This window comes from Leucoraja erinacea, chromosome 11 (assembly GCF_028641065.1).
Source record: "Leucoraja erinacea ecotype New England chromosome 11, Leri_hhj_1, whole genome shotgun sequence".
Classification (NCBI taxonomy): domain Eukaryota; kingdom Metazoa; phylum Chordata; class Chondrichthyes; order Rajiformes; family Rajidae; genus Leucoraja; species Leucoraja erinaceus.
Window position 1 is genome coordinate 49097014 of NC_073387.1, and position 18864 is coordinate 49115877.

Consider the following 18864-nt stretch of genomic DNA (forward strand, 5'->3'; position numbering starts at 1 on the left):
GACAATGCACTGATAAGCAGCCATACAACACAGATTCCTGCGAGCACACACAGTGTGTATCGATCTCAAAAGCAAACATAAAGATTAAAAACTGTAAAAATAGACAAGATAAAAGTTGTGGATACGTGCAAAGTGACAATGCGTCAGGGTTAATTTGTCCATTGTTCATTTTTTATTTAAGCTGTTTATGGTAATGGGTATGAATGAGTTTTTGTGGATGCTTTTCTTGGATAGGGGGACTTTATATCGGCGGCCTGATGGCAGAATGGTAGGATAGTTCCTCTGATTCCTGTTTTCGTTGTTCCTTTTCAACGAGCCATAGATAACCCATCCAAGTCGGGGTTTTTGTAGCATACGGTCCATCACCTTGGCTCCTCACAGTCTGTATAGGTTCCAATGCCTTCAAAACATTTGTTCCGATAAGTAGATCAACACTAGAATTTATTTCAGATATCTTGACATCCTTCAAGTCTTGATGTTTTGGTATATTTTGACTATCAACGGGCATGGTTCCATGTGTAAACACTTCAGATATTGGTATAAAATGATCTTCATCCAAACTGAATATCTCCATACTCGTAATGTAACGACTCCTGCTCTCTTTATCTTTAGTCATGGTATGCAATCGAATCTTAGTCTCTTCTCCTGTGATGTTCAGCCTTCTCGTCAGGTTTTCTGTGCAAAAGGTAGTCGAACTTCCATGATCCAGAAAAGCATATGTTTGCAACACTGTATTTGTCTTACTGTTCCTTTCCTGTACTGGTAAGATAGAAAAATTACAAGCTTCAACCCCGCAGTTACTTGAGGCAAGGTGATAGCATCACTAGTAGTTGGCTTCTTCTTCTGTTCCGTTTGCTCCGATTCCTCCTGTTCTATTTGCTCTGGTAGTTCATCATCTATTTGTTCCGGTTCTTCTTCTTCCCAATACTCTGGTAGCTCTTCTTCAGTGCAAAGTGCTTCAGGATGATATTGCCTGCACTTATAACAAATCATAGGACTTTTACAGTCTCTCACCATATGTCCTTTTTTCAAACAGATTCCCTTCTCTTTCAAGAAATCCATCTTTTCTTCATATTCTTTCATCTTGAATCTTCAACACCATCTTATGGTGTGACAAACTTCATCACATAACAAATAAAACACTATTTGCTTGCTAGTAGATACATTTCCTTTCATTCCATCTGTCGTTTCCACAGGTCTGGTTGTGATATTTCTTCAGTTTTGGTAAAGGTAGAACCTTTGTTATTTGCGATCGGTTTATGATCTTCAATAGTTCCGTAGTGTGGCTCTAACATGTTCCATACTTCCCTGTCCAAGAATTTCACCAGGTCTGGTAGCCTGGCTACTTGCTTCCTTTCATCCATTATTCCGCCTGCTTCATATCTCCACCTTTCTCTTATTCTTCTCGGCATCTTGCTAATGATGATTCTAGCATTACTCGCAAGATTCATTTCTTCCATGTGGCCAAGATTTCTCATCGAGCTGCAACAACCTCTCAGAAATATCGCATATTTACTCAATGCTTTCCCATCTGCTGGCTTGATTTCTTTCCAAGCATAGGCCTTCTCCATATATACGTTAGCAATCCTCTGTTCATTTCTCAAAATGTTCTTTAAGTAATTTTCTCGCCTTTTTATAGCCATGGCTGACTGGCTCAATTTGACAACTTTCTACAAGTTCCTGAAAATCTCTGCTTGTGTACTTCACCAGAAATCGTAAGCGCTCCTTTTCATCCGTAACTTTTGTTTCTAATTCGTCTTCTAATGCCCTTACGAAAGCTTCATACCGCAAAGGATCGCCATCATATGTAGGAACTTCTGCTGGTGGTAGAGTGAGAGAGGTATTTTGTCAAGCTATGATCTGGTTGAATTCCCTCTTCCCTCTCATCTTCCCTCTTCCCTCTCATGCCTGAAGCAAGGTCTTAACCTAAAGTGCCTGCTTATGTCTGCACAGATGCTGCTTCACCCACGGAGTTCTTCCAGCGAAGATAGACACAAAATGCTGGAGTAACTCAGCGGGACAGACAGCATCTCTGAAGAGAAGGAATGGGTGACGTTTCGGGTTAAGACCCTTCCTACACAAGTTCTTCCAGCAGTTTGTTTTTGTTGTGAATTCCAACATCGGCAGTGCCTTTGTCTTGGTTTTTATCGTAATCTCGGACGTGGAAGTTGAGGATGTGCAAAGCTGCAAAGGCCAGAAGGGTGGTAGTTCCTCATGAGACCATCGTTTGCTTTGAAGTGCATGTTTTTGTCTCTTCCTTTGGGGGAATGCGACTTTTTCATGTCGTATCCCCCTTCCCTGCCTCCATCTGCTCTGAGGCCTAATGGCGGAGCTGGCGGTCTCCAACTGCGACCGACCTCGAGGCTCCGGAGGCAGAGCCAGCCGAGACTTCCAACGCAAGGCTAGCCGACCTCGGGGCTGAGGCGGCGGCGGCCCGACTCGCTGATGCGGCGGGATTCGGAGCTGAGGCTGCGTTCCGGCGGCGGTCCGACTCGGAGCTGAGGTTGAGGGACTCAGAGCTGAGGCAGCGGGACCGACGGAGCTGAGGCTGCGGGTGGCCTGACTCGGAGTGGAGGCGGCGTTCCGGCTTTCGCCAGCGGCCCGAATTGGAGCTGAGGCAGCAGCGACATCATTTCGGAGGACCACTGGACTGGAGGACGGCATCTTCGGCCTGGATCGCCTCAAGGAGGGAAGAGACAGAGACTAAGACTTTTGTCTCCATCACAGTGAGGAGGTGCTTGGTGAACTCACTGTGGTGGATGTTAATTTGTGTTTATTGTATGTTTTGTTATATATTATTATTGTGTATGACTGCAGGCAGGAAGAGGGAGAGGGGTGAGGAGAGGGAGATGGAGAGGGGGAGGAGAGAGGGGGGGGTACGGAGGAGAGAGGGATGGGGGAGAGAGTTGTAGGGGAGGGATGGGGGAGGGAGGGGAGGAGGGAGATGGCGCAGGGGAGGGGAGGGGAAGAGTGTGGAGGGAGGGGGGGGGGGGGGGGGGAGAGAGAGTGGGGAGGGAGAGTGGGGGGGGAGAGAAGTGGAAGAGTGGGTAGGGAGGGAGGGGTAGAGGGGTATGGGGAGTGATGGAAGAGAGGCAGAGGGGAAGGGATGGGGGGTGAGAGGGGAGGGAAGGGAGGGGAGAGAGAGGGGGGTGGGGGAGGGAGAGGGGTGGGGTAAGTGGGAGAGAAGTGGAAGAGTGGGGAGGGGGAGGGGTGGGGGAGTGGTGGAAGAGGGACAGAGGGGTAGGGGGAAGGGGGCGGAGGGAGAGAGGGAAGGGGGGGGGGTAGAGAGGGATGGGTGGGGGGGAGAGGGAGGGAGGGAGAGGGAGAGGGGTGAGGAGAGGGGGATGGAGAAGGGGAGGAGAGAGGGGAGGGGAGAGAGGTGTGGGGGAGGGGGGAGATGGGGTACCACCTCCAGTTTAAATTCCATTTGGAATATTTTGGAGGACCAAGAAACCAAGAATTCAGCTTGACTATTCAACAGTGCCAATAACCCATCCTGATAACCTTGGCTTGGTTCCACCTGTTGATAAACAGGCCTCTGTGACTCAAATTGGCTTGCTTGAGCCTGTGCACCAGGCCTCGGAAAAGCGTGGTCCGCTATTGGTTTGTCTCGAGCATCCACAGACGCTCCATTAGTAGTTTATTTCGATCTAGCACTAATTTGCTGAGATGAAGTTTTACCCATCTTAGTCTGTTCCAATAGGTTTTCGTATCCATGAAATCCGGTGGACCTCGATTGTGGAATTGATCTAACTGCTAATTCACTTAGAGTAGTTTTTCCTCTTGGTCCAGAGCTCATTGTCTTCGATGCATCTTGAACCGTTACATTCCAGTATCTCCTTCTTTGCTGTGGCCACCGCCATCTTTGTGTCTAGTTTCAGTTGTTCCTTTCGTCTCCTCATCTCTTCTTCGTCTCTGCGACACCGTTGTCTCATCTCTTCTTCTTCTTCTCGCACAATCTCATGTTTCATCCTCAAGGCATCCACTTTTATTGAGAGAGCGGCTAGATCAGCTTCAACTCCCAATCAAGCAGAATTCGCAGAGATTATCCGTATTTGGACTACTCCAAATGTGATGATCTACAGGACATTCTTAATGGGGAAAGTAGTGGGCAGAAAGGCATGTCATGCTTGGTTTGAAGAGCAAAAACTTGTAGTTTCCAATGCCAACATTTAAAAGTTGAGGAAAAACAAGGTGTACAGAGTTGCTTATTCGTTACAATCTGAGGAGTATGACGATGCTACTGATTATGATATGGCAATGTACCAGCTAGCCGTTGATCTTCTCCATAAAGACTTGGTCTATTGCTAGAAATTGTAATTTATCTGTTACAGGCTTACAGCATATAATACAATAATATTAAAGTTCTGATATTGAGAATATCACAATTTTGAATTTTCAAGGCAGTCTGGGTGTTTATTACTATTTCCGTCACAACGGTCAATTTTGTAATTAGCTACAATTAGGTAACTAACTAATTATATGCTTTAATTTCAGGTCATCCAAGAAAGACGTTTCATATTTGTTTCAGAATGCTTCAATCTATAATAACTGAAATTTCATTCAGTTCTCTTAATTTTTAAGAAAGCTTTTGACTGTCCTCGATTACAGCTTTTGTGTTAAGTCAATGGAAAAGCAATAGGGAACAAGATTCCCTATTCTTAAGGGGTATGAAAATAGCCAGGAAGATTGTTCCCGATGTTAGGGAAGTCCAGGACAAGGGGTCACAGCTTAAGTATAAGGGGGAAATCCTTTTAAACCGAGATGAGAAGAACTTTTTTTCACGCAGAGTGTGAATCTGAGGAAACTCTCTGTATACAATGCAGGGTAGTTGAGGCCAGTTAACCCGGGAGCACTATTGAAGATGGGCCCTTGTGGAATAAGGGGAATCAGGGGGTATGGAGAGAAGGCAGGTAATGGATACTGAGTTGGATGATCAGCCATGATCATATTGAATGGCGGTGCAGGCTCGAAGGGCCGAATGGCCTACTCCTGCACCTATTCCTTCTCCTTTCAGCATGTAAGATGCATAATTTCCGAGTATGAAAATGCACCATACTCCAAATGCAGCCGGGAGATATGAAAGTTAATTAGGTATCAAAGTAAACTTCTTTTTATGCTTTATCTGATGGGATAAATTGCAGACTTGATTTTTAAAATTTCAAAACATGGTGTGAGTCTGAGCCGAGTGTCTGTATAGCAGATGCAGCTGGAGGATAACCCGGGACCCTTGATTGACAGGTCTACTGTAGAATATGAGGAGTGTGAATTATTCAAAGCTTGAAATGCATTGTGACTACAAGCACAAATGCAATGACCTAGGAATGCTAGTGGGAATAAAAGCACAATTTTCCTTCTCCTTTCAGCACTGTCGTGGAGCATAGGTCCGTGTCGGAGCCTAGTGCACTTGCTCCAAATGCAGCGGGAGGATGGCCCAGGAGCATTGATTGACAGTTCTACTGCAGAAGGTGGCAATGCCTTGTGATTGCAAGCACAATTGCAATGACCTGGGTATGCTAAAATAAATAAAATGCAGTATTCCTTTCCCCATTCCGGCACGGGTGTGGACCGCGGAGCCAGGGTGCGAGTCTGTGCAGCAAGTGCATCGGGAGGCTGGCCCGGGAGCGATGATTGACAGCTGTACTGTAGAAGGTTGCAATGCAATGCGATTGCAAGCACAGATGCAATAACCCTTGGCAAGCCAAAGATCTAAAGCGCACAGTATTCCTCTCTCCCCATTCCAGCACGGGCCTGAGCAAAGAAACTGCCGGGTGCGTGTGTGCGCGCGCAGCAAGTGGTTTTGGACCGGGAGCACTGATTGACAGATCGGCTGCAGAGGGTTGCAATGCATTGTGATTGCAACCACATATGCAATGACCTGCAATAACCCTGGATATGTCAGAGGAATAAAATACACAGTATTCCTCTCCCCATTACAGCACGGGTGCGAAGCCAGGGCTGGAGGTCTGAGCCGGATATGTGCAGCAGGAAGCCGGCCCGGGAGCGGTGATTGACAGCAGGAGGCTGGCCCGGGAGCGGTGATTGCAGGAAGCCGGCCCGGGAGCGGTGATTGACAGCAGGAGGCTGGCCCGGGAGCGGTGATTGACAGCAGGAGGCTGGCCCGGGAGCGGTGATTGACAGCAGGAGGCTGGCCCGGGAGCGGTGATTGACAGCAGGAGGCTGGCCCGGGAACGGTGATTGACAGCGTGGGCGGGCTGGCGCGCGGCACTGTGGGAGCGGCGGGCTCTGCCCACTCGGAGCGGAGCGGCTGCAAGGGAGACATATTGTTACTGTGTCACTGTAAGTGATTGACATTGTTTCTGCACTTCATTTACTTGTAATCACGGCCAGCCCGTCATTTTTATGCCATCTCCCCGCGCCTGCAGCTCGAGCTTTGTGCATTGATTTTTTTTGTAAGTACCTCAGAGCATTGCAGATGGCTTGCACTGCAGGCCTGACGGTGTCTGCTGCAGAATGGACGGTGATTTTCTGTACAGCTGTTGCAGCTTTGCAATTAGTCATTGTTAAAAAAATATTTGATTTGATTTTTGGAGGATTTGCAAGCTTGCTTTCAGCCGATTATTGCAGGGAGTTGGAGCAGCAGAGTTATTGCTGGTGCATCCTGCAAGGAAATACAGCCTGCTTTTACCAATTGCCTTAACGGATGTTTTTAATAACCCTCCCGGCGAACCCGGAAATTGCCTGTCGATTCTTCTCCCGATGTTTCTGCATTATAACCATGCATGCACCGTGCAGCCTCCTAATGTACACGGATAAAATGTAAAGAGCGGAGTTCCCTGCAACAACACAACACGCAGCATCACATTGCAAATGCTGGATTGTATCCTGGTGCAAATATATTCTATTCTGCATGGTAACACGAACTGATAGTTACATTTAATAGGACTGGGGTGATATCCCCCTCCTCCCCTCCCCATGCAATGGTGGTCGCTAACCCACGTATTTTTTAGTGCTTTGATGCAGTTTACCCACCTTTTTGTGTGTGTGTTGTCTGCACTGCATTGTTGGTGGCACGGTCTGAATTAATTACAAACTTTATTAATTGAAACGTGCATGCAATTGCTTCCCTGATTGCTGTGTTCAGCGTTGCAAGCTGCCATCGACTTTAAGAACAAGATTGTTCTTGGTCAGTAAGGGAGTCACATTCCCCAGAAGCTATGGTGTGGTTGTCACCTAGCAACAGGCATTAAAAAAAATGTTTCGATGTCTGAGATGGGTTTTTGAGTCGGTAAAGGGTGCGAAAATGTTGACATTTAGCTCTGGTACTCCATATACCTGGTGTGTGTGCATGTGTAAGAGTTTTAAAGGTTGGATCTGTCACAGTCTGGGTGAAGTTTCCATGGTAATGAGAATCAATGAGTGTTGAATTTAACAGCAGATCTGCGAATAGGAATAATTAGGCTTCAAATCAATCAACTGCAGAGTATACAGTAGAGCTATATTCGTATTTTTATTAAATTTGCCTATTGGTAATTATCCCATAAGGCTGCTTCGCTTAATGCTCCCAGCTTGTCGTTGTTGATTTATGCCCTAGGACATTTTTATAATGATGTTTTACATTGTTTTAGTTTCGGGTTAATTACACAATCAAATTAGACATAACCGCTTCATTTCCTCGAAGTCATTTTCTTTTAGGAAATCGCAGCTTATTTATTGTTCCAAGGTATGTAGGAAATGTTTCAGAAAAAGCTTGCTTACAATAATACTAGATTGGTGAGAGAGTGTAACAGAACTCTGCTGCTTCTACAAAAGTACATCTCAAACCATTTTATTTGCAATAAATCTAGTTATATTTATTAGCTTCTCTTGTGATTTTTATTTTGTGGAGAATGAATAATGTTTCTAAAAATAAGATTGCAGAACTCCACAGAGATCGGGGGACACCACATTGCTTTAGGTGATTATTAAAAACTTTCAACCCCCTGGTAATTGTGACTGAGCTGGGAGCTGAAGCTGGACCTTGAATCTTAAGCTGTGACAAAACATCAACAAATTGGAGAGAGCATACGGAAATGAAAAACATGGCATGGTCGTGACATGATCCATTCTTGTTGATTTACTCTGTGGAATTATGAAATAATTCTGAGTTTCAATTCCAGACAATTTAATATTTTAAAAACATCCTTTTTAAAGTTATGTTGATGAACTCTATTGCTGTTCTAACAACATTTTATGATCTTTGTATAAAGGAGATGTATCTGTCTCACTTCAAATAGCCCTTGCTTTCCTTCTCTCTCTCTCTCCATCCCTTCCCAGTTCACCCACCAGTCTTACTATCTCCGACAACATTCTATCTCTGTCCCGAGCACTCCCTTGACATCAGTCTGAAGAAGGGTCTCGACCCGAAACGTCCCCCATTCCTTCTCTCCAGAGATGCTGCCTGCCCCGCTGAGTTACTCCAGCATTTTGTGTCAACCTTAGATGTATCTGTCTGTGCGTCCTCCTCCCACTGTTCACTGTCCTTGGTTTATGAGCAGTGACCTCTGTAATGGTACTAATATTGCTACTTAGGCTGAAAGTAGCTATAATGTACAATACAATCAATCTGACCCGTATTATTCTTGAGTCCTGCTATCCAGTCAACTTTGATCAGCTCAGTTCATACATGCATAACAATCAATCTGACTGTCAAAGCCTGCTTCAGCAGGAGGAGATGAATGACCGGCTGACTAGTTGACCTACTGGTTTCATTATTTTTCAGGGATACTATGTTAGGATGTAATAACTTGTTATAGCAGCATTTTAACCCAAAGCTGTGATGTGACTCCCCTTCCTGGTGCATTGGCGATCATTTTTCAAAATTGTGCAGTTTCTTTAATTAGGATGTAATTGACATAAGAATCACTTAGAAAGAAGGTCATAGAAACATAGAAATTAGGATGCTGGCCCCGTAGAGTTACCATTTTTGTGTCCCCTTCGATGCCTGCACCGCCATTCAATATGATTTATGGCTGATCTCTCCAATGGTACTAGTATCCTACTTAGGCTACCTAGCCTAATGTACAATCAATCCATACCCCTTCAGCAGGAGGAGATGATGACCGGCTGACTAGCCACAACTGGCCACATCCAGGGATACTCCCTCTTAAATATAGCCAATGAACCCAAAGCTGTGCCTCAACCTACCCTCTGTGCAGCAGAGGAGTTCCAGAGACTTACAGCGCTCATGAAAGATTTATATTTTGTATACAAGAAAGGCATTTCAAAATAATTTCATCACAATTTCTAGTTATCACAATTTCACCTTGAAATTTGATAAATGGATTACACTTCCAACAAAATAAATGAGATCCATACCAAAATTGATATGAATTTTAAGGTGCTTTATATTCAAGGAATACAAGTTTTTTTTTTAAGAGCAGACAACTGAATTGAGAATGGTGTTGGTGTTAATATTGGTGTTGTGGCATCACCTGCATTGGAAACTGGGATGCAGTTAGATATGCAATAATTGATTGTAGCAACACTATATATAATGATACGGATACTGACTAACACTATCCTACACACCAGGGACAGTTTACAATTTAGCTGAAGCCAATTGACCTCCAAACCTGTATGTCTTTGGAGTGTGGGCGGAAACCGGAGCACCCGGAGAAAACCCACGTGGTCACGGGAAGAATGTATAAACTCAGTGCAGACAACACCCGTAGTCAGGATCGAACCCATGTCTCTAGCGCTGTAAGGCAACAACTCTACCGCTGCGCCACCATGCCGTCCAGAAACCTGCCAGGCTCGTTGATCCTTCCATTTCTTTAGGAGCCTTGTCAAATGGTGACCAGAGTTCCATGTAGTGTGATTTTCTGTAGCCAAAGCGTGGATTAAAAATTCTATATATTATGTCTTGTCAAGAATTCCTTACAAGCAGTGAAGAATTGTTATTTAAGAAAAATGAGCAATGGTTCTCCATTAACAAAAGATCTGGGCATTATATTTTTAATATTGCATTTTATTACAATATTAATGCCATGTGTATGCATGAAATAATTTTTAAGGAAATGTTTTCACTCGTCAGTAAACAGATTGGTATGTCAATAATATCGTACGGTCAGTATCTTTTAGAAAGTTAGAAGTAAATTGTTTCGGTAATTGTTTAGAGATACAGCACAGGAGCAGGCCCTTTGGCCCACCGACTCCATACCGACCTGTGATAACCCCGTACGCTAGCATTATCCTACACACTAGGGACAATTTACAGTCTTTACAAAAGCCAATTGACTTACAATCCTGTATGTCTTTGGAGTGTGGGGAAAAAACCGGAGCACCTGGAGAAACCCTGTGCAGGTCACGGGGCGAACGTACAAACTCCATATAGACAGCACCTGTAGTCAGAATTGAACAAGGGTCTCTGGCTCTGTAGAGCAGCAACTCTACCGCTGTGCCACCAACAATCTGCTGTTCTGTGGTGAAGGATGAAACATCCAAATTGAAGGTCACGATATACACGTACAGAACCTCGGGTGATATTCTGCTTTAATCCATTGACATTTGTAATACAGGTCCAACACTGATTTATTTTTTTCCTGCAATGGTGGTCTGGCATGTCCTTTAGTCCGGACAAACGCACTTGAAATCCTTCTGAAAGTCTCCACGAAAATATGGTGCCTAGGTCGGGTGAGGCGGCCGATCTTGACCTTATCGGGACTTTCTCCACCGATCGGCAGGTCGAATTTACCCCCTACGGCCGGGGATCTGGAACTCCAGCCCGGTCGGAGCCAGCAGATCCATTCCCAGAGCCTCCTTCAAGGCCGACTAAGTGGCCCAGTATCTCGGAGGCCCACATCGGAGGGAGGCGGCGGCGACGTGCCTGTCCTCCCGCATTTTCAGCAGATTTGGCAAACCTTGGGTTGGCTTGGTAGTCCTGCGGGGCAAGAGGATCCTCGGCCTATGTTTGCTGAACTCCTGTAGCTTTGTCGGCACCAGAAACATAGCGACTCTTTGTGTACTGTCTAGGTGAGGTCTGCTGGATTTTCCTGGATTGTATGCAAAAACAAAGAATTTCCCTACACTTGACAATAAAGTATCGTTGAATCAAGCATCATATTCCCCATCATTGACAGAGTCCACCGATTCCTCATTGACCTCTTCATCTAAATCCCTGCATTGGAGTGGAAGCAAGTCATTCTCAATCCTCACCTACTACTGGGGAAGAAACCTTCAGGATTTTGTCGGGTAGATGGCCAGGAAGCACTTTCTGGAGGAAAAAGCTCTGAGGAGGAAAAAGCTCTGGGTGTACATATGCATATATATATATACACACATATATACATACATATGCACGGGATTCGTATATCAATGCTGTTGCAGTAAAATAAAACAAGACTAGTTATAATGTAGGCAGAAATGCTGTCAACGAGTTCTATAACAAATATAGTTTGGTATAAGATTTATGTTGTTCAGTTGATGCCAGAATCTAATATCCCATGTCAATGTGAGAAGTGTGTTAATTAGATGCTGAACTAATAGGCAAGCATTTGCAGGCAGTAGATATTAGTCCCTTTATGTCTTGGGTCATAAATCAATTAGATGCTGGAAATACTAGGACTAAGTTCAATTTTTACAGTGGTTCACTGGATTCTCTCAGCTTTATATAAACTAGCAGCACTACCATGAAACCCGGTTTTGCTTGACAGCTATAATTTCACCGTCAAATGAAAATGCAATGACATTCTGCCTGTGAACCTCACCTAGATTGCTTCTTGCTGGCCCTTCCATCTCTCACCATTCATAAACAAGAGCTCATCCACCTTTTTACCACTAGATGATGGTCTGAATCAAATTAGCTGTCAGTTCCTTGTTGAACCCAGGTCTTCCAGGTCTTTTTATTTGTAAACAGCGCTAAAATATGACGACTGCGCATTTGTGGCTTGGTTGGGCAGCACGGTGGCTCAGTTGTTGCCTCATGGTGCCAGAAACCCGGGTTTGATCCCAACTACGGGTGCTGTTTGTGCAGAGTTTGTACGTTCTCCCCATGACCGCGTGCCCCAGCTTCATCCCACACTCTAAAACACTTCGTCAGAAGAAGGGTTTCGACCCGAAACATTGCCTATTTCCTTCGCTCCATAAATACTGCCTCACCCGCTGAATTTCTCCAGCAGGTTTGTAGGTTAACTGGCTTTATTAAAATGATAAATGATCCTTAGTGTGTGTGTGTAAGGCAGTGCTAGTGTAGACACAAAATGCCAGACTAACTCAGTGGGTGAGGCAGCATGTTTGGAGAGAAGGAACGGGCGACATTTCAGGTCAAGACCCTTCTTCAGACTGATGTCATGGGAGTGGGCGGGACAAAGATAGAATGTAGTCGGAGACAATAAGATTAGTGGGAGAACTGGGAAGGGGATGGGGATGGAGAGAGAAAACAAGAGCTGCCTGAAGTTGGAGAAGTCAATGCTCATACCGCCGGGGTGCAAGCTGCCCAAGTGAAATATGAGGTGATGTTCTGCCAATTTGGACGGAAAGGGCATGTAGATCGGCTACTGCATACTACCCAATCATAGTGCTTGTTAGTAGTAGCCCCGCCTAGTACATGCTTTATAATATTAAGAACTCGCCTACGTCAGGCAGTAGATGTAGCAGCTCGCAGATGTAACGTACTGCAGATCCAATGCTGTAAGTGGTTAATAAAGATGAGGCTCGGAATTACAGGTCAGATTGGGATTGGGAGGGGAGTTGAAGTGCTGAGCCACTGGGAGATCAGCTAGGTTAAGGCGGACTGAGCAAAGGTGTTCAGTGAAACGATCGCCAAGCCTGCGCTTGGTCCTGCCGATATAGTGAAGTTGACACCTGGAAAAGCAGATACAATAGATGAGGTTGGAGGATGTGCAAGTGAGCCTCTGCCTCGTCTGGAAAGACTGTTTGGGTCCTTGAATAGTCAATAGACAAAAGGTGCAGGAGTAGGTCATTTGGCCCTTCGAGCCAGCACCACTATGCAATGTGATCACTGCTGATCATCCACAATCAGTACCCTGTTCCTGCCTTCTCACCATATCCCCTGACTACGCTATCTTTAAAAGCCCTATCAAGCTCTCTCTTGAAAGTATCCAGAGAGCCAGCCTCGACTGCCCTCCGAGGCAGAGAATTCCGCAGACTCACAACTCGGAGTCGAGGGGGGAGGTAAAGGGACAGGTGTTGCAGGGGATGCAATGCAAGATTCTGTAACTTGCTAGAAGACCCAAAACGTTGCATCCATTCTTGCCTCGTTGTTAACAGTGTTAAATTTTGCTGGACTTCCTCCTTATTTTTCCCTTCGAGAACATTCTTAAAGACAGCCATCTCCACCTCCTGATCTTTCACTTGGCATTTAATGTCGCTTAGATTTTGTTTTTCTGGTGAGCACAACTTGTTAAGTTCCAGAGAAGCTGTTGCCAGTATAGCAAGGTGAAGCATGGTTTTTTTCCCCCCCCCCAAAAATATTCACATATAACCAGCTTACTGCAGACTTGAAAACAGTCAACATTCCCGACTCTCGAACTACTTGAAAGGGCAAAGAAAAATGAGAATTTCGCCCATTTCGTTCAATTTCCTCTCACATAACTGCTTAAAATGGTGGAAACTTAGAATGCAGAAAGCTAGCCACAGGGTTTCTGCACTTTGCATTATGTCTCAGCATAAAGCATGTATGTGGCTTGTGGTCCATTTAGAAGTTGCTTATCAGCTTAAAACATGAAGTGCTTGTTTTTTTTTTTACCTTTGTTGAGTTCAGTTACACAGGAAGGATATGAGGGTCACTGGTTACTGTGACTAACAGGTGGGAGCTCAACCCTTGGGCACTGGAAGATCGGGCATAATATTTTATTCCGTGTCTCACAGTTTAAAGTTTGAAGTTTAGTTTAGAAATACAACGCAGAAAAAGGCCCTACGGCCCACCGAGCCCACACCTACCTGTGATCCCCACACATTAACACTATCCTGCACACATTAGGGACAATTTACCGTTATACCAAAGCCAATTAACCTACAAACCTGTATGTCTTTGGAATGTGGGATGAAACCGGAGATCCCGGAGAATACCCACGTGGTCACGGGGAGAACGTACTAACTCCATACAGACAGTACCTGTGCGTCAGGATTGAATCCCGGGTCTCTAACTCTGTAAAGGGCCTGTCCCTCTTTCACGACCTAATTCACAACCTTTTTTACTCGTGGACATTTTTCATCAGGCTAGAAAAACGCCCCGACCTACTATATGCCACAAGTACCTACGACTAGCATCGCGACCTGCCTGCGACCTACGATCTTGTGACGGCCATGCTGCGAGTACGAGTCAAGGGCAAACTCGGCAGAGGTCGTGAAAGTGGGACAGGCCCTTTAAGCAGCAACTCTACCGCTGCGCCACCATGCCGCCCAGCGGGATTTAAGTTGGGGTTGAAGGATTTATTCTCACTGCTAGTGACTATTTTGAATGGGATCAATGCTGGGTCTGAGGGAACCTCTGGCAGTTCTAACTCGTAAGACTTCTGTTTTACTCTGGTGACTCTGTTTGTACCTTGGTTTGGTTCAGGTCTTTGTGATCATCATGTCCAGCCGAGGGGGAAAGAAGAAGACGACCAAGACATCACGGTCTGCAAAGGCCGGTGTCATTTTCCCCGTCGGGCGAATGTTACGTTACATCAAGAAAGGCCATCCAAAGTACAGAATTGGCGTGGGTGCCCCAGTGTACATGGCTGCAGTTCTGGAGTACCTAACTGGTGAGTCAAAATATTGTTCGGGCTCCATTAAAAAATAACATCCGGACAGGATTTTGGAAAGTATTAGTTTAGTTTATTGTCACATGTACTGAGGTTCAGTGAAAAGCTTTTGTTGCATGCTATCTGGTCAAATACAAACTCTATATTCTCCCATCAAGGAAGAGCTTAAAAACGCACAGCTTCAGATTCAGGGACGGTTTCTTCCCAACTGTTGTCAGGCAATTGAACCATCCCATCACCAACTAGAGAGTGGTCCTGACCTCCCATCTACCCCATTGGAGACCCTCGAACAACCTTTAATGTGAACTCAGTAAATTCTTGCACTAAACGTTATTTCCTTCATCCTGTATCTGTACACCGTGGTCAGCCTGATTGTAATCATGTATAGTCTTTCCGCTGACTGGATAGCACGCAGCAAAAAAAGCTTTTCACTGTTCCTCTACATGTGACAAACTGAACAACACTTTTCTCTTGTGTTATCCTGTCAAAGACAAAAACGAATACATAATTACATTCAAGCCAAGCGCAGTGCACAGATAAAGGATGCATTCAAGCCGTCCGCAGCAAAGATTCAAACAAGAGGACATGACTTCAGAATTAAGGGACAGAAGTTTAGGGGTAATATGAGGGGGAACATCTTTACGCAGAGAGTGGTGGCGGTGTGGAATGAGCTCCCAGTGGAAGTGGTGGAGGCAGGTTCATTGGTATCATTTAAAAATAAATTGGATAGGCATATGGATGAGAAGGGAATGGAGGGTTATGGTACGAGTGCAGGCAGGTGGGACTAAGGGGATAAAAATTTGTTCGGCATGGACTTGTAGGGCCGAGATGGCCTGTTTCCGTGCTGTAATTGTTATATGGTTATAAAGATTATAGAGCAGAGCAATATGCGCCACTCTGTGAAAAAAGCGTAGTATGACATGGGTATGACATGACGCCATTTTATTGAGCTGCAATTTACAATAATATGAATAAAATTGGCAATAATATTAACTAAATATGTGAAGTGATGGATGCTGTATAAAACACTGTTCCCTACAACACTGATTACACCAAAGATGATAGAGTGGATCGATCTTTGGAACGGATTACACCAAAGATACTAGAGGAGCATTACTCGCTGCCTCGGGAGCACCGACCGTGGGCAGACGCTTGAGGCTCTCCCGCTGGCCGCCTTCATCTGGTATCGGGGGGGACCGAGAATCAGCCCTGGATCAACTCGGGAGTGGAGGAAACGTCCTCTTCCCCCAAAGATACTAGAGGAGCCTCTCGTATCTTTGCTTTTCCCTGCGACCTGATGTAAGAGCAGATTGTATAACTGTGGAGTCCGTCCCCAAAGATGTCGCGTTCGGCATAAACAAATGGCGGCCGTAACGTTCCGTTACGTACTACACGTCAGCCCATTGGATTTCGGAGGAGTGGTCTATCGTGCTCTGCTCTATAATCTTTGGTCCGCAGTGTACAGATAAACATTTAGTGCAAGATAATGTCTCTGTGACTTCAACTGATTTTGGGTAGTCATGGTATTGAAAAGGTGATCTTACGTTCCAGCAAAATATTTGATGCTGGCTGAAAGCTAAGATCATTCGAAGGAGACAGGAACACACATGTAATGCTGCACCATGTCAAGATTACATTGATTAAACAGAAGTAAAATAATTCCAGGCCACATTTTCAAGTGCCATTCAATTTTAGCTGGAGGAAATCTTGAGTGGGAGAAAGAACATAAATGATTGCTGGTGGGTTAAAAATACGAGACAAATGGAATGGCAAAATTAGATCGGACAGGGTTTTGGAAGGCATTTCATGGAGAATGTGTATTATATAAAACACTTTACTGTTCAATTCACCTTTACTCCATTGAGGACAATGGACTTTGTCTAAGGAACTGGTGCGCTACAATGTAGAGAACTATATACTGCACTCTAGTTCAGTTCAGTTTTTTTTATTGTCACGTGTACTGACAATACACGTGCAATGAAAAGCTTTTATTGCATGCTAACCAGTCACCACAAAGGCAAGTCATGAAGAAGAAGGGTTCTTGAAGAAAGATCTCGCTTCAAAACGTCACCCATTCCTTCTCTCCAGAGATGCTGCCTGTCCCACTGAGTTACTCCAGCATTTTGCGTCTACCTCTGTAGATTGATGGCTTCGAATTCTGTACAGCACAGCATCTTTTAACGCATCCTATTATGGCGGTAAAATTAGATTTTACTGGGCCATTCTCAACAGCTTCAGTGTCCAACTGCCAAGCTATTTGCTGATCTTTACGTCAGAAAACTCAGTTCCACTCCTCACATAGAAACATATACATAGAAAATAGGTGCAGGAGTAGGCCATTCGGCCCTTCGAGCCTGCACCGCCATTCAACGTGATCATGGCTGATCATCCAACTCAGTATCCCGTACCTGCCTTCTCTCCATACCCCCTGATCCCTTTAGCCACAAGGGCCACATCTAGCTCCCTCTTAAATATAGCCAATGAACTGGCCTCAACTACTTTCTGTGGCAGAGAGTTCCAGAGATTCACCACTCTCTGTGTGGAAAAATGTTTTTCTCATCTCGGTCCTAAAGGACTCTATTCCCCTCTATCCTTAAGCTGTGAATCCTTGTCCTGGACTTCCCCAACATCGGGAACAATCTTCCTGCATCTAGCCTGTCCAACCCCTTAAGAATTTTGTACGTTTCTATAAGATCCCCCCATCAATCTCCTAAATTCTAGCGAGTACATGCCGAGTCTATCCAGTCTTTCTTCATATGAAAGTCCTGACATCCCAGGAATCAGTCTGGTGAACCGTCTCTGCACTCCCTCTATGGCAATAATGTCCTTCCTCAGATTTGGAGACCAAAACTGTACGCAATGCTCCAGGTGTGGTCTCACCAAGACCCTGTACAACTGCAGTAGAACCTCCCTGCTCCTATACTCAAATCATTTTGCTATGAATGCTAACATACCATTCACTTTCTTCACTGCCTGCTGCACCTTATTTCGTGCATGGCAACAATGTCTTGGTTAAAGTACCTTTTACAGTGATTATAATGCTGTCCACTATGGGAGTTCAGGAGGGCTTTCGCAGTGAATTTGTCCCAACTGAGAATTGCTAAAATGTAAATAAAATCATATAAATTGTGCTTATTCTTGAGCTTTACATTATTAAAGCTAGTTTTTTTTTTCTGGACCTTCTTTTAAATCCAAAATTGAGTATTATGGATGAAATGTATTTTTACGGTATTAAAAATGTCGGAGTGGAAAATAAGAACTGCCATTAACTTTGCCTTGAAAGCTATCATTAAGGGCCTGTCCCACTTGGCCATCAATTGCGCGTCACGCAGATGGCGAGTGAAGATGTTGCGCATTACAAAACCTTGCGACGCCGCGTGCGGCCGCACGTCACTGCCTATGTCATCACGCTCCATGCACGCGTTGTGCGTCGTGACGCATAAATGATGTTGCGTAAATTACACGCAAATGACAGCCAAGTGGGACGGCCCTTTAGGACTAGGTTAATACCTTATCTGAATCTGGTTAATACATTGTTTCACATAGCAAGTATAAATAGATCCTAAATCCAAATGGAGTCTAGCATTCTGCCTTGCTTTACAGTGTACAAACAGATATTTGCCTGCGAGAAAATTAATTACAGAAAAAGCAACATTATTTTTATGAAACTCATTCATGTTTAGTTTAGAGATACAGCGGGGAAATAAGCCCTTCGTCCCACCAAGTCCGCGCCAACCAGCAATCCTACACACACGCACACAAGGGATAATTTACATTTTTACCAAGCCAATTAGCCCACAAACCTGTACGTCTTTGGAGCTTGGGAAACCAGAGATCCACGCAGGTCACAGGGAGAAAGTACCAACTCCATACAGACAAACACCGGCAGACAGGATAGAACTCGGGTCTCTGGCGCTGCAAAGCACCAACCCTCTACCGCTGCACCACATGCTCCCATTTCCTCCCACGCTCCAAAGACCTATAGGTTTGTAGGTTTATTGACTTCGGTAACATTGTAAAATTGTTCCTAGTGTATAGGACGGTGTTCGTGAATGGGGTCAGCATGGACTTGGTGGGCCGAAGGGCCTGTTTCGATGCTGTATTTCTAAAACTAAAACTTAATCACCTACTATTCTTAAAACGTTTTGCTGGTTAC

General features: G+C 44.9%; 1 protein-coding gene across 3 annotated transcripts in view; it reads left to right on the top strand.

Annotated features, from left to right (window-relative positions):
- The first annotated feature begins 6164 nt into the window (after window positions 1–6164).
- LOC129701783 (core histone macro-H2A.1) overlaps window positions 6165–18864 on the top strand; it is a 30660-nt gene continuing 17960 nt past the window's right edge. For 2 of the 3 annotated variants that reach the window (XM_055643209.1, XM_055643211.1), the window contains exons 1-2: window positions 6165–6300; window positions 14522–14708. In XM_055643209.1, the coding sequence (XP_055499184.1) occupies window positions 14537–14708 (172 nt within the window). In that variant the 5' untranslated portion in view covers window positions 6165–6300; window positions 14522–14536. Of the gene's footprint in view, window positions 6414–14521; window positions 14709–18864 lie in introns of all 3 variants that reach the window. The other variant, XM_055643210.1, reaches the window with a different exon arrangement.